The 25,004-nt window shown below is 44.5% G+C and overlaps 1 protein-coding gene across 1 annotated transcript in view; it reads right to left on the bottom strand.

Annotated features, from left to right (window-relative positions):
• LOC143925692 (uncharacterized) overlaps nucleotides 1-25,004 on the bottom strand; it is a 110,143-nt gene that overhangs the window by 11,514 nt on the left and 73,625 nt on the right. The window contains exon 2 of the mRNA XM_077450154.1: nucleotides 13,200-13,284. Within this exon, the coding sequence (XP_077306280.1) occupies nucleotides 13,200-13,284 (85 nt within the window). The remainder of the gene's footprint in view (nucleotides 1-13,199; nucleotides 13,285-25,004) is intronic.

Genomic DNA, 25,004 nt, shown 5'->3' with positions numbered 1-25,004 from the left:
TTCTAAGTGACTTCAGCTTATAAAACCCCCTTCCCGGGCAGCCGTCATGCCAATAAGGTATGGCAGGTCTCATCCAGCCTTGGGTAGCCTTGACAATAGGGCTCTGTCACAAGCGTCTCCGCTCTTGCTACGTTATCATCCTCTCACTGACTGGCTCTCCCTTTTCTGCCACGCAGAGGTTTGTAAACTTTAACAGCATTATATTTAGGGCCGGTTCACACTGCGGGTGACTGCGATCCGACTTCAGGTCGGTCTAGGTCGCCTCAAGTCGCCTCCAGGTCGCGCTGCAGAAATAACAATGAGAGTCAATGGAGCTGTCTTAATAGACGCTACTGCAGTAGCTCCGACTTTTAAAAAAGGTTCCTGTACTACTTTGAAACGACTTCTAGGCGACTTGTACCCATTCATTTCAATGTAAGTCGCCTCCCCTGTTCATCTGCAGGCTACTTGCAGGCTACTTGACAGGAAGTCACCCAGCCCCCGCTGCAGGCAGCCCCTCCTTCCCATACACATTTTAGTTTTGTTTTCCTCCTTATCTTGAACACACAGAACAAGAGCTCTCTCCTCAAAAATGTCTGCTGTGAACAGAAGAGAACCTGTAGACAATGAGTCCCTGATACGATTTGTTAGGGAGAGAAGGTGCCTCTATGCCAAGACCAACAAATCATACCAGTTGATCCAAAAAAGAGAGAGTGCCTGGCTGGAGATCTGCAGACTCTCTTTTGAAGACTGGGATGTCTTGTCGCAGGCCGACCGCTCTGCAAAAAGTAAGTTTATATGTCTTTTCTCCTTCACTATGCATGATTGTTGTAGTTCAATATAGGTCTTGTAGGTCTTCTTTTGCACAGAGAATCGGTGCATAAATGCCCCCTTTCACAACAGTCCTTGGTTCCTCCCCCTAGATCCCCCTGTCATCAAAAATATAACACCCGAGCAACAAAAGCTCCAATTACATGAACATTAGATGAACTGACTGTTCTAATGGTGTCTGAACTGTATTCCCCACGTTTTTGCTTCAAAAAAGCATTGTTTCAATACCAACTTGATGTGCCACGTGACCTGCCACGGCTGCCACGGGACATGCCACGGGTGCCACGTAACCTGCCACGGGACCTGCCACGGGACCTGCCACGGGACCTGCCACGGGTGCCACTTAACCTGCCACGGGTGCCACGTGACCTGCCACGGGTGCCACGGGAAGTGCCACGGGACGTGCCACGGGTGCCACGGGACCTGCCACGGGTGCCACGGGACCTGCCACGGGTGCCACGGGACCTGCCACGGGTGCCACGGGACGTGCCACGGGTGCCACGGGACCTGCCACGGGTGCCACGGGACCTGCCACAGGTGCCACGGGAAGTGCCACGGGACCTGCCACGGGTGCCACGGGACCTGCCACGGGTGCCACGGGACCTGCCACGGGTGCCACGGGACCTGCCACGGGTGCCACGGGAAGTGCCACGGGACCTGCCACGGGACCTGCCACGGGTGCCACAGGACCTGCCAAGGGTGCCACGGGACCTGCCATGGGTGCCACGGGACCTGCCACAGGTGCCACGGGACCTGCCACGGGTGCCACGGGACCTGCCACGGGTGCCACGGGACCTGCCATGGGAAGTGCCACGGGACCTGCCACGGGTGCCACGGGACCTGCCACGGGTGCCACGGGACCTGCCACGGGTGCCACGGGACCTGCCACGGGACCTGCCACGGGTGCCACGGGACCTGCCACGGGTGCCACGGGAAGTGCCACGGGTGCCATGGGTGCCACGGGAAGTGCCACGGGACCTGCCACGGGTGCCACGGGACCTGCCACGGGTGCCACGGGACCTGCCACGGGTGCCACGGGAAGTGCCACGGGACCTGCCACATGTGACATTTTACATGGCACTCATTACAGGTCACCTGGCACTTGGGGTTCCTAATGGTGCCTATTAACTCTAGGGCAAGATTACGGCGCAACCTTGTGAAGTCTGTCACTGATGTGTAGCACTATGATAATTTTATTCCAATAATGATTGAACAATATAACCACAGCAAAAGTAAGTTCAACATAATTTTAACATATTAAATTTATTGAACATATAATAACAAATAACAAAAAACATAGCAGACAACTTTAATTAAAAAACAATAATCCATATCAGCACGTTAACAACCGTACTCAAAAATTCAAAAAAAGATACTTGATATGAAATCAAAACAGTTGTGTAAAAATATTTATGAAGTTGATTAGGAAATGGCGTCCATCTGCCACGGTACTGCACCAGCCGGTGAATTGAAATAGGATCTAAATTGATCGCGCACTGTGGCACCATCAGTGGATCCCCTTGTAGCACTGATGTGTGCACTTTCCATTTCGTGTATTAGAGAATCCTCAAAACAATATCCGTCCCTGACTCTGACAAAATTGTGCAGCACGCATGCTGCTTTTACAGCAGTTATAGCATTTTCAATGTTTAAGCTTATTGTAGTATGTAGAAAGCGCGATTTATTGGCTAGAATTCCAAAACTACACTCAACCACCCTTCTTGCCCTTGTTAACCGGTAGTTGAAAATCCTTTTAGGAGTGGATAGGTGCCTACTAGAGTAAGGCCTCATCATGTGTTCACCCAATGCAAAGGCCTCATCCGCAACAAACACATAGGGTAGCGCAGGTTCAGCTGTGCCAGGAAGGGGGCAATTTTCAGGAATATCAAGTAGATTCTCCCGTAGTCTTTCACCAAAGGATGAATTTCCAAAAATCCTTGCATCACAGCTACCTCCATAGGATCCAATGTCTACATATGTGAAACAGTAGTTGGAATCTGTAACGGCGAGCAGTACAAAGGAGCAATATTTTTTGTAGTTAAAGTACATACTTCCGCTACCCACAGGCTTTTGTACACGTACATGCTTCCCATCGATAGCTCCAATGCAATTGGGAAAATTGCACCTACTCCAAAATTGATTTGCTATATCACGCCATGTTTCAGGTGTCGGCCTCTTCATCACCATGGTGTTAAGCACGTCCCATAAAACTTTGCAGGTGTCTCGGATGATATAGCTGATAGTCGACTTGCCAGCCATGAACTCATAATGTAGACTTACAATTGAATGACCTGTTGCAAGGTATCTGAAAAACAAAAGAATTATGTTCCTGTTTATGTTTTGCAGTGACCATCTTACAAACGAGGTGGAAGGGGCTTAGGGATTGTTATAACCGATACCTCAAAAAAGTGGCGAACCAAAGAAGTGGTTCCGGGGGGAAAAGGGTAGCACCCTACATCCATGCGGAAGAGATGGAGTTCCTGAGGCCGTTCATGGATCTTAGAGCATAAGATAATATTTTTCATATTAGGACAGTGATACTATACAGTTGTATAAGGTTATAATAATTGTATTCTATCTTTCATGCAGAACACAATCCAGTATGCCGCACCCGGACCAGGCAGGTGCATCTGCCCAATGTGCTGCAGCGGGCAATGCTCCCGGCGGAGAGGAAGGGGCACCTTCTCCGTCTTTGCTACCGAGTACTGTTCTTAACTCGATGGAGACAAACTTCAATGATGATTCCCAGCCGGCCAATAGCAGTATGGCTGAGGTCGAGGAGCAGGAATGTCCACAGGAACCAGAGCGTCCCGCTCTACCTGGAAGATCGGGCAGACCGATTCGCCACCAGACCAACTTGGACCGTTTTGCGACACTCATGGAGCGAATGAACAATAAATTGTCAGACATGGAGAGTGCCGAAAGTGGCTTCGGGATTATGGTGGCAGCAATGCTTAAAAAAGTCCCGCAGGAGCGCCAGGGTTTTGTAAAAAAAAACATAATTGATCTCCTTGAGGCTAATATAGCCTACCAGCCAGCCGCCACTGCCCCCTCTCCAATGTTTTCCCCACCACCACCCCCATCAGTACCCTTCCCAAATTATTAGAATCCCCCGCCACCCAGAACCCACCCCTACTATTCCCCTCGTTACAGGCCATATTCGGACGAATATGGCAACACCGCCCAAAATACAAATGCCCCCATGCCCTATCCATTGCCAACCCCTGCAATGGCCACCCGTGATAACGTCCCACCCACACCTTCCCCCATTCCTTCGACTGAAGGTGATAATTTTTTTGCAACTTATCACAATTTATAATTTGTATCATTATTTTCTTTATTTTTAAAAAAAATTTTGCTGATGTTATTTGTTAAAATTTTTTTTACTGTTTTTTGCTGCTATTTGGAAAAAAAAATTTAATATTAAAAAAAGTTTATGTTTTGCTAATGTGTGGTATGTTTGACTTTATTACATTTAATTACATGATATTTTTTTTATGTCAAAAATAATTACCTAGGTGGCTGCAGCATTGGAGCAAAGCTTCATCTGCTGCTTCTTCACACAAAAAATAATAATCAAACATCATCAATGGGTCTCTTCTATCCCCTCCAAGATGTGAGAGCTGCTGACACTCAGCAGCTATCCTGCTCTGCTCCTCCACGCTAATTGTAGCGCTGAGCTGTGAGGATGCAAAGTGTATTGCGCACCAGAAAGACAGTTTACCTTAATGTAATAATTAGTCTTTCAATGGATGAGATACTCTTCCTGTATGTTGTGTTCTGTCGCTCAAGATGGATGTCAACCAGATCAAGCAATTCGTCAAAACTGCAACAAAATTTTTTTTTTTAATCATCTATGTTGAAAATAAGAAATATAAACCACTGGTATCTACACACACACATTATCGCATCAACAATATGCCAAATATAAATCATCCGATTGAAGGGATTTAGCTAGGGTGAGGTGACGTAGCAAGTCATGTGTTAAGTAGACAATACACAAAGTGTGAAATGTGTGACACCTGTGACAGGTAATGTCGAAGGGGAAAACTACTCTATTTTACTCCTGAAAAATGCTTTTGCAACATGACTTTAAGGCCACATATTTGGGAACACTTACTGCTAGCAAACACACTACTTCTGGTATGTCATGTGCCATCTGTGCCAAGTCACGTGGCACCCGTGGCAGGTTACGTGGAACCCATGGCACGTCCCGTGGCACGTCCCATGGCAGGTCCCGTGGCACCCGTGGCAGGTCCCGTGGCACCTGTGGCACCCGTGGCACCCGTGGCAGGTCCCGTGGCAGGTCCCGTGGCACCCATGGCAGGTCCCGTGGCAGGTCACGTGGCACCCGTGGCAGGTCCCGTGGCAGGTTACGTGGCACCCGTGGCACGTCCCGTGGCACCCGTGGCAGGTCCCGTGGCAGGTCCCGTGGTAGGTCCCGTGGCACCCGTGGCAGGTTACGTGGCACCCGTGGCACGTCCCGTGGCACCCGTGGCAGGTCCCGTGGCACCCGTGGCAGGTCCCGTGGCAGGTCCCGTGGCAGGTCCCGTGGCACCCGTGGCAGGTTACGTGGCACCCGTGGCACGTCCCGTGGCACCCGTGGCAGGTCCCGTGGCACCCTTGGCAGGTTACGTGGCACCCGTGGCACGTCCCGTGGCACCCGTGGCAGGTTACGTGGCACCCGTGGCAGGTTACGTGGCACCCATGGCACGTCCCGTGGCCCCCGTGGCACGTCCCGTGGCCCCCGTGGCACGTCCCGTGGCACCCGTGGCAGGTCCCGTGGCAGGTCTCGTGGCACGTCTTGTGCCAAGCGCGGCACGTCGCGTGGCATGTGACATGGCACATGTGGCAAGGGACGTGGCAGGTCGACAATCCACAACTTGTGGCAAGTGACGTGGAAAGTGGACAATGACATACAGCATATGTACTTGCCTTGTGATCGACATCCGTGTATACTTGAAAAACTTGTCATCAAAACTACGCAATTTCTCATACATAGCCCAGAACTGCCCTCTGTTATGTCGATTGGCAATGACTGGATGGATCCAGTAGCGACGTCTTCTTCCCATCCTCCTCCTCCGCTTCATTTCTTCTTCTTCCTCTTCCATCAGTACTGCCAAACCAGCTGTTAGGACAGCTGACATAAGGTAACGCACAGAGAGCATTTTGGACACAGAACAACAGGCAAGAACAGGAACAAGGAAGAAGACAGGAACAGGAATGATGTCACAAGGGGTGAAAGCTCACTTGTACAGTTCCCTGTCCTGGAGGCGACTTGTAAGTCGCCCCAAGTCGCGCTGTTAAGTCGGATACAAGTCGTATCCGACTTGCCTTCCTAAGTCGTGTCGCCTCGTGTCGCCCCCTGTGTGAACCGGCCCTTAAGGCTATGAGGGTACATGGTAGATTTGTCTAAACAACTTACTCGTTACATCTCGGAAAGTGATGATCAATAGCCTTACTTGCGAAGCCAGTTTTATAGAGACTATTTTTTTTGTTAAAGGGCCAGTCCATACAAGATTGATAGTTTGTTTTAACATAGATGCGGGAAGGCTAAGCAATTTACTGGCTTGTTCTATTTCTTGGTAAGTGCAGTGGTGAGATTGGCCCTTTGGTGTACCTAGATCTGTTACCTGGTCCAATTATCAAACAATCTGCACTGAATAAACATTAATAACAAAAAGGGAGACCCCCTTAACCTCCCTGGCGGTATGATTATTTCAGATTGTAGGTGCTGAAAGCGGTACAATTATTTTGCATGAAAATTTTGCGTTTTATATTGTAGTCCTGTAATTCTTAGGAATAACTCACTTAAATCTGTCCAAACCAGAGTCTAGCAGACATTCTGGGTATGATAAAGTTTGAAAAAGGAAATCATAAATTATAATATAATAAATAACTAGAAATAATTATACCAAATAATAATATATTAATAATAAAAAATATTCAATAATGTAATCAAATCAAAAACACAGAAATTTGCTCAGTTGCAGAATTGTCGCTGTCATTACTTTTCAGTATTTGATGATGGATCTCCCCACAAATCGTATCACTCAATTCTGAGAGTGATTTGAATTTATTATCGCTGTTTTCTAGCTGGTCTAAAACCATTTTTGATGTAAAGGGACAGTTTTGGATGCTATGGACAACCTCCAGTTTCCAGGCATAAAGAAAAGTTTTTATAATATAAAACTACATTCATGGCACTGGGCAGACCACTAGGGACAAAGGGGATGTGAAATAATTACATACAGTAATGTAATCTGTAAGATTATATTATACTGTATGTAATGTGTGTGTTTTACTTTTTAAATTTGGCACCCTTCTCCGTCCCTGTGCATCGCAACGCTCGCAGGGGACGGAGCTTGGCTCCGTGATAGATCGAGCGGAGGACGGCTCGCTCGTACAGCGGGGGGGACATTGCTGGATCAAAGGGACAAGGTAAGTAACCTCTTCCTGGATCCAGCAATGCGGTCCCGAGTCTAGCTTGGGGTTACCGCTAATGGTACAAAATTTTCACCCAGAGCCAGACTCGAAAATACCGCCAGGGGGGTTAATAATGATATACTAGAGCAGGGCTATGCAATTAGTGGACCTCCAGCTGTTGCAGAACTACAAGTCTCATGAGGCATTGCAAGACTGACAGCCACAAGCATGACACCCAGAGGCAGAGGCATGATGAGACTTGTAGTTTTGAAACAACTGGAGATCCGCTAATTGCATATTCCTGTACTAGAGCCTATACGAGGTATGAGTGTCTAGTCTGTTTTCAACCTGCTAGTGTGTAATCAAAACTGTCATTTCAAGTTTGAGTAAGAGATCCTTTAAGGCACTCACACAGAGAGGGAGATTTACTAAAACTGGTGCACTCAGAATTGGGTGCAGCTGTATATGGTAGCCAATCAGCTTCTAAGTTCAGTTTGTTCAATTAAGCTTTGGCAGTAAAACCTTGAAATTGATTGGTTTCTATGCACAGCTACACCAGATTTCGTTCTCTCCAGTTTTAATATAAGTGTTTGGTATGATCTAGTAAGAGTATAAGGAGATAGTGTAGTGTGAGCAAAAAAACTCCCTTGCTTGGGCATCTTAAAAAACCATTGACGTGTGAGAGAATCAAATTGAAATGTGTGAAGACTGGTTGTTTTGGATTGCACCCTTTTTTTACGGTTCAAATGTCCATAAAAACATTACACATTTCAGGGATCTCAAATGCCCTCTTCCTTGGGGATACATTATAGTAAAAATATAGTCTAAATACTTACAGAAAGTATAAAGACTATAAAAAGCTAATATATAAATCTAAAAAAGAGAGCGGCACTCACGGGTCTTGAAAGATGACCAAATATGGGTAGCGCACCTGTTTATTAGTACCGCAGAACAATCTAAAGACTTGTACGGGAAGTGACTGTTTGGATTCTGAAGGTTGACCTTGTTACCCAGGAGTCCGTGTGACCTACCCATGAACACTCTCTTACGCAGTGCATGCTGGGTAGGGAATAAAAGGAACCGGAGCAGCCATTTTAGGTCTCTCGGGACCACACTGCCTGCCTGTGCAGATCTGTGGAGACAGCGGCTGATAGCTATCGCAGAGCGCGAGCCTGTTTGTTTTTGTGAAGTGACCTGACGGAGCCTGAAAGACGCTAGCCGGATTGACAATGTCCAAAGACACTCAGCGGAGAATCGGATAACCGGATCGATTCAGCAGAGCGATACAGAGCATCTGGCCCAGCTGACGGAAAGGCAAGCTACAGTCACTGGACCAAGGTGATCATGAGGAACCCTGATCCAGTTGGTGAGCGGTTGCGGCCCACTGTTTGTTAACTTTGCACGCAGTTCGACTCACAAACAGGCCTGGCTGGAGCCTGCAGTTCCATGGAGGTGTAGCAGAGCAACCGACACTGAGCAGGCTTGAGGCCTATCTACTTTGACGCCACAGCATTTGTAAATAAGTTACACCAGGAGCATTTCAGCTTAATCCTCCATGAACTTTGGGATTACAAATAGAAAGGAGTGACATTAGCTAGCGAAGAAAAGAAGACCCCGGATTAAAGTACTTTAAGTGAGGCCTAACGTCAAGCCTTTAAAGCAGGGGTAGCTCCCAGGTTTATATAAATACATACATACATATCTTACCGTATATACTCGAGTATAGGCCGACCCGAATATAAGCCGAGGCCCCCAATTTACCCCCAAAAAAACTGGCAAACTTATTGACTCGTGTATAAGCCGAGGGTGAGACATGCCTGTCCATCCCTGTGTGTGTGTCCGTCCATCCCTGTGTGTCCGTCCATCCCTGTGTGTCCGTCCATCCCTGTGTGTCCGTCCATCCCTGTGTGTGTGTCCGTCCATCCCTGTGTGTCCGTCCATCCCTGTGTGTCCGTCCATCCCTGTGTGTCCATCCATCCCTGTGTGTCCGTCCATCCCTGTGTGTGTGTCCGTCCATCCCTGTGTGTCCGTCCATCCATGTGTGTCCGTCCATCCATCCCTGTGTGTGTGTGTGTCCATCCATCCATCCATCCCTGTGTGTGTGTGTGTCCATCCATCCATCCATCCCTGTGTGTGTGTGTCTCCATCCATCCATCCATCCCTGTGTGTGTGTGTCTCCATCCATCCATCCCTGTGTGTGTGTGTCTCCATCCATCCATCCATCCCTGTGTGTGTGTGTATCCATCCATCCCTGTGTGTGTGTGTCCGTGTGTGTGTGTGTGTGTGTGTGTGTGTGTGTGTGTGTGTGTCCAGCCTACCTGTGTCCCGAGCCTGTGTCCCGTGCCTTGCCTCCTTGCCTCCGTCCCGTGCCTTGCCTCCTTGCCTCTGTCCCGTGCCGTGCCTTGCCTCCGTCCCGTGTCGTGCCTTGCCTCCGTCCCGTCCCGTGCCGTGCCTTGCCTTGCCTCCGTCCTGTGCCTTGCCAGGATCGCCGCTCTTCGTCGGCGCCTCGGCGGACATTCTACCATTCAAACGCCGCGCCTCCGCCTCCGCCTGTGATAGGCGGAACACTGAATTTCCCAGCAGCCTGTGTTCCGCCTATCACGGACATCGTCTCATCCTCGTCCGTAGTACGAGGATGAGACGATGTCCGTGATAGGCGGAACACAGGCTGCTGGGAAATTCAGTGTTCCGCCTATCACAGGCGAAGGCGGAGGCGGAGGCGCGGCGTTTGAATGGTAGAATGTCCGCTGTCTGTCTGCTCGACACGCTGATCGAGCAGGCAGACAGCGATGACTCGAGTATAAGCCGAGGGGGGCACTTTCAGCCTCAAAAAAGAGGCTGAAAATCTCGGCTTATACTCGAGTATATACGGTATATTGTGTTATATTGAAATATATTGTGCTGTCATCCTACGTTGGGATGACAGCACAATTACTGTAACCACCTGTTGAAATATTTTATAGTAAAAAATATTTCTGGTTAAGTATCCAGTTGTGTGGCGTATTGTTTCTTCCCCATCTGGTGGAGCCAGTGGATCCTGAGGGTATATACAGGTACTTTGCATTGCTTTATATTTTACTGTATTACATTGCACCACAGCTGTGCCAAAGGGATTGAGTCGAGTTAGTGGAGTTTCTAGGTAAAGTATAGGCCCAATTCAAACCAGCAGCTCCTTCGGGGGTCAGTGCTATATATATATATATATATATATATATATATATATACAGTATCTCACAAAAGTGTGCACACCCCTAACATTTTTGTAAATATTTTATTATATCTTTTCATGTGACAAAACTGAAGAAATTACACGTAACATGTAAAGCAGTGAGTGTACAGCTTGTATAAGAGTGTAAATTTGTTGTCCCCTCAAAATAACACAACACACAGCCATTAATGTCTAAACTGCTGGCAACAAAAGTGAGTACACCCCTAAGTAGAAATGTCCAAATTGGGCTCAATTTGCCATTTTCCCTCCCCGATGTCATGTGACTCGTTAGTGTTACAAGGTCTCAGGTGTGAATGGGGAGCAAGTGTGTTAAATTTGGTGTTATTGCTCTCACTCTTTCATACTGGTCACTGGAAGTTCAACATGGCACCTCATGGCAAAGAACTCTCTGAGGCTCTGAAAAAAAGAATTGTTGCTCTACATAAAGATGGCCTAGGCTATAAGAAGATTTCCAAGACCCTGAAACTGAGCTGCAGTGGTTTTAACAGAACAGATTCCACTCAGAACAGGCCTCGCCATGGTTGACCAAAGAAATGCCCGTGCTCAGCACCATATCCAGAGGTTGCCTTTGGGAAATAGATGTATGAGTGCTGCTGCCATTTCTGTAGAGGTTGAAGGGATGGGGGGTAGCCTGTCAGTGCTCAGACCATACGCCACCACTGCATCGAATTAGTCTGCATGGCTGTCGTACCAGAAGGAAGCCTCTTCTAAAGATGATGCACAAGAAAGCCTGCAGTTTGCTGAAGACAAGCAGACTGAAAACATGGATTACTGGAACCATGTCCTGTGGTCTGATGAGACCAGGATTAACTTATTTGGTTCAGATGGTGCAAGGCATGTGTGGCAACAACCAAGTTAGGAGTACAAAGACAAGTGTGTCTTGCCTACAGTCAAGCATGGTGGTGGGAGTGTCATGGTCTTGGGCTGCATGACTCCTGCCGGCACTGGGGAGCTGCAGTTCATCGAGGAAACCATGAATGCCAAAATGCACTGTAACATACTGAAATAGAGCATGATCCCTTCCCTTCAGAGTCTGAGCTGCAGGGCAGTATTCCAACATGATAACGACCCCAAATACACCTCCAAGATGACCACTACCTTGCTAAAGAAGCTGAGGGTAAAGGTGATGGACTGGCCAAGCATGTCTCCAAACCTAAACCCTACTGAGCATCTGTGGGGCATCCTCAAATGGAAGGAGGAGGAGTGCAAAGTCTCTAACATCCACCAGCTCCGTGATGTCGTCATGGAGGAGTGGAAGAGGACTCCAGTGGCAACCTGTGAAGCTCTGGTGAACTCCATGCCCAAGAGGGTTAAGGCAGTGCTGGAAAATAATGGTGGCCACACAAAATATTGACACTTTGGGCCCAATTTGGACATTTCCACTTAGGGGTGTACTCACTTTTGTTGCCAGCGGTTTAGACATTAATTGTTGTGTGTCGAGTTATTTTGAGGGGACAGAAAATTTACACTGATATACAAGCTGTACACTCACTACTTTGTAGCAAAGTGTAATTTCTTCAGTGTTGTCGCATTAAAAGATATAATAAAATATTTACAAAAATGTGAGGGGTGTACTCACCTTTGTGAGATAATATATATATATATATATATAGAGAGAGAGAGAGAGAGAGAGATACAGTATCTCACAAAAGTGAGTACACCCCTCACAGTTTTATATATATATATATATATATATATATATATATATATATATATATATATATATATATATATATATATATATATATTCCATATGGAAAACAGGCAAACACAAATAGCTTTCATCAGAAAAAGTAAAGCAAACAATTCATCAATTCATATTCCTGGTAAGAAAACCATGCAACAGGCTCCCTGCCAGACTCTCAGGCCCACATTGGGTTTAGGGTTCCCACTTGTCTGAGAGAACGGCAAAGGCCTTGGGGGTTCATCAACAAATACCTCAGTTTCTAGCAGCTTGTGAACCATTCCCTTCTGTGTCACTGATACAGGTGCGGATTCCATCCTGCTCCTTTTCAAGACTCCCTTGCATGTGGTTTAATTATTTCAGGACCAGAGACCTTATACTCAGGGTTTGGAGGTTGTAATTACTCAACAAGGGGGTATCGGATGGGACTTTAGAGGTATCAAACTGACTAATAAATAAAAATGTTGTAAAATATACATACATGAAGTGAATATTTTACATTTTCTTTTATTAGTCAATTTGGTACCACTAAAGTCTAAAATCTAAAGTCCAGTTTCCCCTTGTTGAATAATTACAGTCTAATAGGGATGAGGTACCATTTATGAAAAATATTGGAATTTAGCAACAAGCAGAGTTTGGAGGTTCTTCCCTCCCCAAACTCTTCAAATCTCAGACATGCTGGGTCCTTAATAAGGACTTATCAATCTGGAAGATAATGAAAGCCAGTCCTCTATAGCTGGACTATCCTGGAACACCTCACCTCAAACTGTCCAGCTTAAAGAGACCACAATTCAAATACTGGGGAAACAAAGCACATTCCTGGTGTCCTGTACAATATATGCAGTATATATATATATATATATATATATATATATATATATATATATATTGGTTATCTACCAAACTGGCTGGAAATAGCTAAACTAAATATCGAATGTGGTGTTTTATACTGTTGTTTGATAGGCCTGGTTAAAGACTTATTGAAGCCCTCATGATATTACCCTGTAGTCCAATGGATTGTAACTGGTGAAGCTTCTACAAACTACTCACCAAGCTCGTGGTCAGGTCTTTGGCATCCTTATAGAATTCAAGTTTCTGCTCAGAAAGAACAACACAGGACGGGACCCAGTTTTTCCTATATAGGAAACATAAGTGTATTATTGATAAAAGTGCTTAAAGAGTTTGTGAAGGAAAATCTATAAGAAATCTTAGTAAACAATGTGATAAAAAAACTTATATACAGTAGAATTAACAAATAAGCTACCAAAATATTCTGTATATAGAGTTCTAGTCATGGATTGACATGATGAAAATCCATCCAGTGATAGGAGTGAAGAGGTCTTGCAGCATCAAACCAGGCAGAGGAAAGCTTAAAGTGGAACATTGCCCATAACAACTTGATAAAAAATATTGTTCTTTACTAGAAATGTGCATTCGTTTTTGTCCGAATGTATTTTCGTCCGAACTTCGGGAACACGCAGAATCCGAAAACCGAAAGCATCCGACATAAACAAATGCTTTATTTTCGTTTTCATTGTGACAACAGTTCGATATAGATAGGAGATTCGACATGATGCTGACAATAGCGATCTGTGTCCATCGAACCTGTGGTCGAATGTGCCTAACCTTAACTCTATTAGTCCAAGATTATTCTACATAGAGAGAAAAGATTCGACATAGAGAGAAAAGATTCGACATTATAGAGACAATAGCAAAAAAGGTCGAATGTGCCTAACCTAATTCTATTAGTCCAAGATTAATCGACATAGAGAGAAAAGATTCAACATGAAGATTCGACGAAGCAGTCACCACAAGCAGACATTTATGGTCAAATGCTCCACCCATAGGCTATAGAAGAATTCTAATGTTGGTTGACTAGTAATAATAATTAATAAATATAATTATTACTAGTGTCATACATTAGAATTCTACTATAGCTTGTAGGCGGAACATTCGACCGGAAATGTACGATTGCGGCGCCGTACAGTTTAGTTGCTTCGTCGAATCTTCTTAGAACATTCGACAGACACCATAAGCCTTCAATGACAGATTTCACCTTAATTACTTTGGATTTTCGGACTAGTGCATTTTTTAACGAAACAAAATAAATAAAAACTAATTCCAGGAGTAACTAAATAAATTTCTTTTTCCGACGAAAACGAAATTCCGAAACAAAAAATATTTTAGTGTGCACATGTCTATTCTTTAGCAAGGAATATACATTCCTCATCAATAATTCTGCTACCAAAATTAGTGTGTGCTGTAAATTGCCTCCAGCATTGTCACTGTTTCAGGTAGCTGCCATTTTGCTGAGGCCCAGAGCCCCTGAGAAGCAGTAAATCTTGAGGCTGTCAGCACATCACTTTCACACTGAAGCGGTGGGGCCGTCGGTGGCAAAACGTCGCTTTACCATTGTTTTAGCAGCACTTTTTGCCCACAAGCGGGCGCTTTTAATCCCCGCTAGTGGCCCAATAAAGTGTTAAAAGTGCCTGTTTAGTGCCTCTGCAGCTGCTTCAGCGGCACTGCCCATTGATTTCAATGGGCAGGGGCGCTTTAGGAGTGCTCCAAAGATACTGCTTGCAGGATTTTTTTTAATGTCCCGCAAGCGCTCCTCTCCAGTGTGAAAGCACTCGAGCTTTCACGCTGGAGGGACAGGAGAGGCTCTTTACAGGCGCTTTGCAGGCGATATTTTTAAAGCTAAAATGGTGGTGAAGTGCCTCAGTGTGAAAGTACCCTTAGTGGCTCTGATTTTCGGCATAGTGCCAAGAACAATAAACAACTGAGGCTGTGCAGACCAGGATGACACAAAGCGTTACTGGATTTGAAACAGTATAGGCACTTATTTTTTTAACATTTTACATTGCTATACCTGCAAAAAGAGCCAGCCTAAAGTAATCGATCAGAACATAATTTTCTGACTAAAGTTCCATTTTAACTGTCATGACAAGATAAAAGTAGAAGAAAGGGTGCAAGCAATCTCTGGGCACCTGAAGAAGACTGCTATTTAATGCCAAGTCGGCCCCTTCACCACCAGCCCTGACAAAGGCACCTGTTTCTTTTGTTTGCAGAGGCTGCAACAAGAAACTGCAATTCATAGAGAAGGCCACATTTAATAGCATCTAGTAATACAAACACATCTCAATTTCAATGTTTTAGTATTAATTACTCAAGGGGCTAATTTAAAGAAAAGCGACCACTTGAAAAAACATGGAGGCTGCCATGCTAAGCTCAGCCTTCTAAATGCTAGCCGCCTGGCTATCATAATGCCCCTATTTGAAGTGTGTAGATAAAGACTTCATATTTTTTCCAACTTTACATCTACATGTTTGTTCCAAGAAGGTGATCCTGAAAGGAGGCCAGAAACACAGCCAATTATCTAGCATTTGTACAAGGAATAGCAGGCTGCATTTTTCCATATATATAGCCGGTTTACTTTGAAATCAGAGCAAAGCATAATTACAGCATTTGCTGCTGCCTATATCAGTTGATGGTGATTACTTCCTCATATAAGTTCTGTCCCTTTTATCAATGTATTCATAAAAAGACGTAGGACATTATTATACCAGGACATACAAACAGTGCATCCGGAAAGTATTCACAGCTCACCTTTTCCACATTTTGTTATGTTGCAGCCTTATTCCATAATGGATTCAATTCATTATTTTCCTCAAAATTCTACAAACAATACCCCATAATGACAATGTAAAAGAGGTTTGTTTGAAATCTTTGCAATATATTAAAAATTTAAAAATCACATGTACATAAGTATTCACAGCCTTTGCAATGGCACTCAAAATTAAGCTCAGGTGCATCCTGTTTGCACTGATCATCCTTGAGATGTTTCTACAACTTGATTGGAGTCTACCTGTGGTAAATTCAGTTGATTAAACATGATTTGGAAAGGCACAAACCTGTCTATATAAGGTCCCACAGTTAACAGTGCATGTCAGAGCACAAACCAAGACATTAAGACCTCAAAGCCTCGAAAGTATCGAGGCTCAGATCTGGGGAAGGGTACAGAAAAATTTCTGTAACATTGAGGCCGGGTTCACACCGCTGCGATGCGGGAACGCCGCGAATCCGCTGCGTTTTCCCGCATCGCATTACTCCCACCGGCAGTTCACACTGCCCTATGCGGACGGCTGGGAGTGTCAATGATATGTTAATGATACCCCCAGATCCGTCCGCATATCGCAGTGCGATCTGTCGGCTCGCACAGGAATTGGATCGCATGGTGTGAACCCCCATGCGATCCGATTCTGTTGCGGACCAAAAAAAGGGTCCCGTGCGAGTTTGCTGCGGGAGCGATGTGAATTCAACCATACTATCTGTATGGCTGAACTCGCATCGCTACGGAGATCGGATGTGATTTGCACTGCAGTGCGGTGCGAATCACATCCGGATCTCCCCCCGCAGCAGTGTGAACCCGGCCTGAAGGTCCTAATCCTGTGGAATCCAACATCAGCAAATGGAAGATGTTTGGAAGCACCAGAACTCTTCCTAGGTCACCTGGCCAAACTGAGCAATTGGGGGAGAAGGGCCTTAGTCAGGGAGGTGACCAAGAACACGATGGTCACTCTGACAGAGCTCCAGCATTTCTCTGTGGAGAGAGGTGAACCTTCAAGAAGAACAATCATCTCTACAGCACTCCATCAATCAGGTCTCTATGGTAGATTGGCCAGATAGAAGCCACTCCTCAGTAAAAGCACATGACAGCCTGCCTGGAGTTTGCCAAAAGGCACCTGAAGGACTCGCAGACCATGAGAAACAAAATTCTCTGGTCTGATGAAACAAAGATTGAAACTCTTTGGCCTGAATGGAAAGCGTCATGTCTGTAGAAAACCAGGCACCACTCATCACCCAGCCAATACCATCCCTACAGTGAAGCATGGTGGTGGGAATGTTTTTCAGCAGCAGGAACTGGCAGACTAGTCACAATCAAGGGAAATATTAATACAGCAATGTACAGAAACATCCTTGATGAATACCTGCTCCAGAGCACTCTGGACCTCAGACTGGGGCGCATGTTCATCTTCCAACCGAACAATGATCCCAAGCACACAGCCCAGATAACAAAGGCGTGGCTATGGGACAACTCTGTGAATGTCCTTGAGTGGCCCAGCCAGAGCCCAGACTTGAACCCGATTGAACATCTCTGGAGAGATCTGAAAATGGCTGTACACTGACACTCCCCATCCATTCTGATGGCGCTTGAGATGTCTTGCAAAGAAGAATGGGAGAAACTGCCCAAAAATAGGTGTGCCAAGCTTGTAGCATCATACTCGAGGCTGTAATTGGTGCCAAAGGTGCTTCAAAAAAGTTTTGAGCAAAGGCCGTGACTACTTATGTACATGTGATATTTTATTTCATTTTTAATTGTTAATACATTTCCAAAGATTTCAAACAAACTTCTTTCATGTTGTCATTATTGTTTGTATGATTTTGAGGAAAATAATTAATTTAATACATTTTGGAATAAGGCTGTAACATAACAAATTGTGGAAAAAGTGAAGCGCTGTGAATACTTTCTGGAAGCACTGTATGAGACAATTGTAGGAAATGGTGTGGATACCTTCTTTCAGAAGGACTTTATGCATGTATCTCCCACTTGTACTCAGTCAAGGCATAATATACATAGGAATGTGTTGCTGTCCATGGTGCTGAAACATTGCACACTAATAAACTGCTAACTGTAATGTTACTTGGAATACATTCTTTGACAATGGGACAAGTTTGTTACAAGACAGCTCCTCTTATTTTAAATAGCAGTTTAACCCTTCAGTATTTCAGAGACTCCAAATTCTGGGCACGGGAAAACTACTTAGATCCTCCAATGATTGCATTAAATTTGAAACTCAAATGTGAAAGGCTTGGATCTGTTTTCATTGTTTTTAATGCCTCACTACATAAATGAATACCAAAACCATGTTGCTAAAAAATGATCTAACATCACTAGCGACATATAGCAAAATATGTTGGACACAACATTAGGAAAACCAGATGCTAGCATTTAAGTTGGACCTTCAGTAATTTTTTTTATCTTTCCATCTATTAAATCTTTTGCCCTTGTTGTTTTAACTTTTGATAGTAAAACATTTTTTTATTTTTTTCTGCCAGTAAATACCTTATACGGCCCACTTCCTATTTCTTGTCTGGTAAAAAGCCTAGGCTTATGACATCATGCACAGCTCCCTCTCTCACTCTCAGGAGGGGGGACGAGTCATAAGAGGGCCAATGAGAGCTGCAGAGCTGGAGGTGTGCCTCTGTGGGGCTGTGTAAATCTAGGAAGTGAACAGGCAGCAGCTTCAGCTGCCCACAGTTAAAATGGATGCAGCCAGACTCAGTGGAGGGAGATTTCTGCAGCATATTTGGCAAGTACAGAATCTCAGTATATATAAAATAATATGCAAAGTGGTTGGAGGGAAGCTTCAGAATGGCAAAGATGTTTTTATTACAAATTTTGTAAGCAGACTGTAGTTCCTCTATAAGGGAAATGCTATAAATGAAAAAAGATTGAACATTTAAAAAAAATAAAAAATAAACAAACAATATTTCAATATTTTTAAACTTTCTGCTAAAAAACATATCTAATAATTATTTTTGTTTTTGAAAAATTTAATTTCTTCATAAATTTAGTCCAATATGTATTCTGCTACGTCTTTGGTAAAAAAAAAAAAAATCCCAATAAGAGTATATTGATTGAATTAGTGACTACAAACTATGGAATATATACTGGAATTTTTATTTTTTAACATTTTTTTATACTAGTAATGGCGGCGATCAGTGACTTATAGCAGAACTGCGAGATTGCGTTGGACAATCTGACACTAACTAACACTTTGTGGGAACCGGTGACACTAATACAGTGATCAGTGCTAACAATATGCACTGTCACTGTACTAATGACACTGGCTGGGAAAGGGTTAAACATCTAGAGCACTCAAAGGGTTAAATGTGTGCCTAACCAGTGTTTATGTGTGTGCTGTCAGTTGCTTTTACTAAGGGATGTGATTCCTTTGCAAGGAAAAAGAACTCAACACATCCCCACTGACAGGACAGGGCTCTGCATTGTTTATATAGGCAGAGCTCTATCCTGTCTTCCTCCTCGCAGATCAGTGGGTGCCGGTGGGCATCCATTGGCCAGCACCTGCTGATCAGCTTATGCTGTGTCTAATCACAGAACAGCCGGCGCCCCCCTCCCCCCACATGGAAATGCAGAATCGCGTATATATAAAGTATGTGATTAGGCACAGTGGCCACCCTGTAGCAGTAAATCTACAGGAGGCGCTCATTAACCACTTGCCACCCGCCCTATTACAAAATGACGGCGGCAAAGTGGTTTCATAATCCTGACCGGACGTCATATGACATTGCGGCGATCGTTGTTGCGGGGTGTCAGTCTGTCAGTCCGACGGAGACTCTTTACCACGTGATCAGCCGTGTCCAATCACGGCTGATCACAGTGTAAATAGAAAGAGTCGGTGATCGGCTTTTCCTCACTCGCGTCTGTCAGAAGCGAGTAGAGGAGAGCCGATCGGCTGCTCCTCTGACAGGGGGGGCCTGTGCTGATCTATTATCAGCACAGCCCCCGGAGGATGCCCACACTGGACCACCAGGGACGCCACCAGACCACCAGGGATGCCCAGGATAAGGTATGCCACCCTAGACCACCAGGGATTCCAGTCAGTGCCACAATGGATGCCAATCAGTGCCCATAATGGATGCCAATCAGTGCCCGCAATGGGCATCACTGATTGGCATGCATTATTGCTTGGCACTGATTGGCATCCATTAGTACAGTATAATAATACAATGCCGCCTATCAGTTCCCATCCATGCCGCCTATCAGTGCCCATCCATGCCACCTATCAGTGCCCATCCATGCCCACCTGTGCCGCCTACCCATGCCCACCTGTGCCAACTACCCATGCCCACCTGTGCCGCCTATACATGCCCATCCATGCCAGCTATCAGTGCCAATTTGTGCCACCTATCAGTGCCCATTAGTGTCGCCCATCAGTGCCACCCATCAGTGCCGCCTATCAGTGCCCATCAGTGCTGCCTATCAGTGCCACATATCACTGTCCATCAATGCCACCTCATCAGTGCCACTTCATTGGTGCCACCTCATCGGTGCCCATCAGTGCCGCCTTATCATTGCCCATCAGTGTATCCCCATCAGTGCCCATCAGTGAAGGAGAAAATTTACTTATTTACAAAGTTTTGAAACTGAAACAAAAAAAAACATTTTTTTTTCAAAATTTTCGTTATTTTTTTATTTGTTTAGCAAAAAATAAAAACCGCAGAGGTGATCAAATACCACCAAAAGAAAGCTCTATTTGTGGGAAAAAAAATGATAAAAATTTCATTTGGGTACAGTGTACCACGACCGCGCAATTGTCATTCAAAGTGCGACAGCGCTGAAAGCTCAAAATTGGTCTGGGCAGGAAGGTGTTTAAGTGCCTGGTATTGAAGTGGTTAAGTAGTTTTCTGAGCCACTGACCCATAAAGCTGAATTCCAGGTATGGATTTCTCTGCATTATTACATTGGACAATTGGAAGTATGCATTTGTTTTACCTGGCTGATCCCTTTGGAAGAGGAGGATCACTATAGTAGACACTGCTATCACTGTAGTAGTGGCTACTATAGTGATTCTCCTCTTCCAAAGGGATCAGCTAGGGAAAAAAAAATACATACTTCCAATTGTCTTCCAATTGTCTTCACTGTCTTCCAGGTTCCGTGTCGAGCAGATGCTCTTCTGCATTGTAACAACAAGGGGTCACTAATTGCTTGCTTGGCACAGGCGCTATTTAGAAAACACCTTTTATTTTTCTAAGGGAATGCAAATGGGTGGATTTACCAAAGGCAAATCTAAATTTAAATCTAAATTTAGTGGATTTACTAAAGGCAAAAAAGGTGTGGAGTTGACATCACCATGTCCACCTCTACCAATCAGAAAACACCTTGGGGCGATTTACTAATGACAAATAGGCTGTATACTTTTGCAAATGCAGTTGCACTAATTTTTAAAAATGTACTTGCACATGATTGGATGGTGGTAATCAGTAAAGCTGGGCTCCATTCCCTGTGAGCATCGCAACGTATGGGGGTGGAGCCCGGTAGCAAATTCAAAAGTACAAAAAACACATACTGTACAATACACTGTAATCTTACCGATTACATTATTGTATAAAATAATTGCACCTCCCTTTTGCCCCTAGTGCTTTGTCCAGTGCCCTGCATGCACTTTTAAATTATACATACTGTTCTTTCTGCCTGGAAACAAGATTGTCCATAGAAACCAAAAAGTGTCCCTTTACATCAAAAGCGGTTTTACACCAGCTAGAAAACAGCGATAGTGAATTAGAACATGGAATAGAGAATCTTCGGATCGGCAGCACACCCATACAGAAAGTAAAGTATAAAGTCTTTATTGAAGCATAAATATTAAAAGCACTAGATGGTAGACATGTGCGATTAGTTTCGTACAAATCGCAAATTCGTACGTATTTTCCTAAATTCGTACGTTCGAGGGGATCCCACTCGGGAGGATTTTGACGAGCTTTCAGGGAATGCCTGTGTAATCTTGAGGTTTATGGATCTCAACATGAAAGTCGGACCAAAGTAGTAGAGTGACTACTTTGAAGTCGGCACGACTTGACGTCACACATATATGAATGATTGTCATTGGAAATCATGGGGAATGACTGGTCATGGGACTTTGCAGACCCAAGCCGCACAGTGTGAAAAGGGCCTAAATGCAATGGCAAATTTTTATCGCTGTTTGTGATTCTATTGGATTAAGTCGCCCTCTGTGTTTGTCCTGGGGACCATCATCAGGGACAGACATTGATGGGAAATGCAAAACTCCAAAAATCCAATAATAACAAGATAAACATAAATCCAAGGTCCCCATTCATAGTTAGTAAGGTTGAATAAAGACACCAGTCCATCCAGAGTGAGTGTCTACAATTGTCCCTATCCCTGTACATTGTACACTCACATTGGTCCCTACCCTCAATCCAAGGTCCCCATTCATATACTAGGGCCAATTTTGGACAGAAGCCAATTAACCTACCTGCATGTCTTTGGATCATGGGAGGAAGGGAGGAGTACCTGGAGGAAACCCACACAGGTACAGGGAGAGCATGCAAACTCCAGGTAGGTAGTGTTGTGGTTGGGATTCAAATCACCAACCCTTCTTACTACTAGGTGAGAGTGCTAACCACTACACCACTGTGCCACCCTAAAGCTTCCATTGAGGACACTTGTTCTGGTTATGACTGTCTAAGAGGGAATTTTCCTCACTTTGGAATGATTCTCTCTTACTTTCTGTTGTAATCTCAGCCTAGAAAATGAAGGGAAATCCCCTTATGGGACACAGAAAGCAAACATAAACTGACAATGCTCTTTCCAAAACTAAAAAGAGAAGTTTTCACAAAACATACACTTTAAAATTACACTTAACTATTTAAAGTTCTATCCAAGTATGTATTCTTAATACAGAAAACTTCCATCTATTGCTCTTAGCCTCCTCCAAATCTCCAAATTCCTTTTTTTTCCCTTTCTGCTTCCTGTTAGAGGCGGGGTGGGTAAATGCGGCCCTCCAGCAGTTGCAGAACTACATATCCCATAATGCCTCTGCCTCTATGAGCAACCATCAGTTTTCCCATGATGCCTCTGCCTCTGGTAGACATGCTTGTAATTGTCAGTCTTACAGCACCTCATGGGACATGTTGTTTCACAACAGCTGGATGGCTGCAGTTGTCCACCCCTGTTTAGAGGGTGGCTACATTCCTTCTCCATGGTCCTACTGTAGGTAGGAATGTAGGCATTCTCTCTTGCTTAGTGGATTTGTAGTGTACATAGAGCAGTGCACATGATTGCAAATAACCCGCACTGCTTGTTCCAGATAAAGTGAAGAGAAAAAAGAGATGCTTGAGAGCTTACAGAGGACATTACAGAGAGGCAGAAAAACACAGTGAGAAGCAATTTAATAAAAATTGATTATAGGGTCATTAAGTAGCAGATGGCCATTACAGTAGCTAAGTGGTTAGCACTTCCACCCAGCAGCACTAGGGTCATTGGTTTGAATCCCAACCACGGCGCTACCTGTCTGGAGTTTGCATGTTCTCCCTGTGCCTGCGTGCACTTTTTCTGGGTACTCCTATTTCTTCCCACACTCCAAAGACATGTTTGTAGGTTAATTGGCCCTAATATGTGTATGTATGAATGTGAGTAAGGGACCTTAGATTGTAAGCCCTTTGACGGTTTGGGACTGATGTAAATGTACACTATATATGTAAAGTGCTGCATAAAATTGACAGGGCTATACAAGTATATGTAATGAATGTGTTTGGATTTGTTTTGGAAAAGACGGATACAATTTAATGTCGCTTTAAAGTGGCCGTACACCCTGTACAACCACTTTTACCTGCAGTTAAGCCTTAATATAGCCTCCATGGTTTAGAAGATATTTACAATAAAGCTGTGCACTGATGTCTATGGCGCATGCACACTTTAGAAAGGGCAGATCATGCCGTTTCTAAAGGGGGTCTGTCAGAAACCATGAAATCAGGCTAAGACAGAAGTACAGTTAAATCACACTTGTTTAAAAATAAAAGTAAAAAGAACAAAGTCAAAACATAGCCAAAGTTCAGTAACCGGAATAGATAGTCAGCCAAGCCAGAAGTCAGGGATCAATGTATTGGAACAGCAAGCAGGATCTGGAGCCAGAAGGAATGTCAGCAAAGTCTTGAACAGGATCACAGGAGATAATTTCTGTGATGTTGACCAAGGCGAAGGCAGAGATCCTCTGAACTGGACGGCTTAAGTAGGCAGGACTAACGAGCAGGATATCATCAACAGCTGAGTAGCTGTGGAGAGATAGGAGCTGGCAATTAGATGACAGCTGAGCGGCCAGCGCAGAGAAGGAAGGGCTGAGCCCAGTCCTGACAGGGTCATGCCGTGACTGACGGCTCTTGCGTGCATGAGCGGGAGTGACGTCACGCAACCCCGGCCAGTCACAGAGCCGGAGTTTGCGGCCCCGGAAGGAAGAGGGGTGAAGATGGACGCTTAATTCTAGTGGGGACAGCAGTGACATGGAAGGTTTCGGTTTCAGGTAAGTGACACATAATGGGGTACTATGCGATGCATAGTAGCCTATTATGCTTTACATTTTCAGGGAAATAAAGAGGAAGTAAAACCCACCAGGGTTTACTTCCTCTTTAAAGGAGTTAGGGACCAGTCATTGTGCTGTTGTACTCCCAAAATATAAGCAAGTTTAGCAACTCACAAATACCTAAAGCTCTTCAATTGAGCTTAGCTCTACCTCCTAGCTATTCTCTTAATGCAGCACGTGTCGGTCTCCCATCAAGGTCTCTGTCAGCCATCTACAATGTACTAAAAGAAGTCAACTCTGAAATCCATACATAGTCTGCAGAGTTTATTTATTAAAAATTAAGTGGTCCAGTATACCGACGAATGTTAACGTGTTTCGGCTTGCAACGCCTTATTCTGTGGATTATTTATGGACTCCAGCTTTGACCTTTTTTCGTTTTTATTAGTGGACAAAAAAGACAATATGGCACATTTTGCCCTAACTGTCATTTTCCTTCAAATCTGGGGCCTTCAACATGCATATTATTAATCTACTGAGGAAACTGTCACTCTAATTAGAAAATAATATAAGTACACATAATTAACAAACAAGATCTTTGCTAAGGGATATCCTTACACATGATGGAAACTACTGTATGTATCTAAACACACTTATTACATGCCCTGGATCCTGAACAGCGGATTGTTTTGTTTCAATCGTCTTTATTTTATTTCCCCTAAGGAACCATCTTTCA

Source organism: Lithobates pipiens, unplaced genomic scaffold (genome assembly GCF_037356315.1).
Source record: "Lithobates pipiens isolate NorthernLeopardFrog02 unplaced genomic scaffold, aLitPip1_a1.2 Scaffold_22, whole genome shotgun sequence".
NCBI lineage: Eukaryota > Metazoa > Chordata > Amphibia > Anura > Ranidae > Lithobates > Lithobates pipiens.
This window is presented reverse-complemented; position numbering and strand designations above follow the sequence as displayed.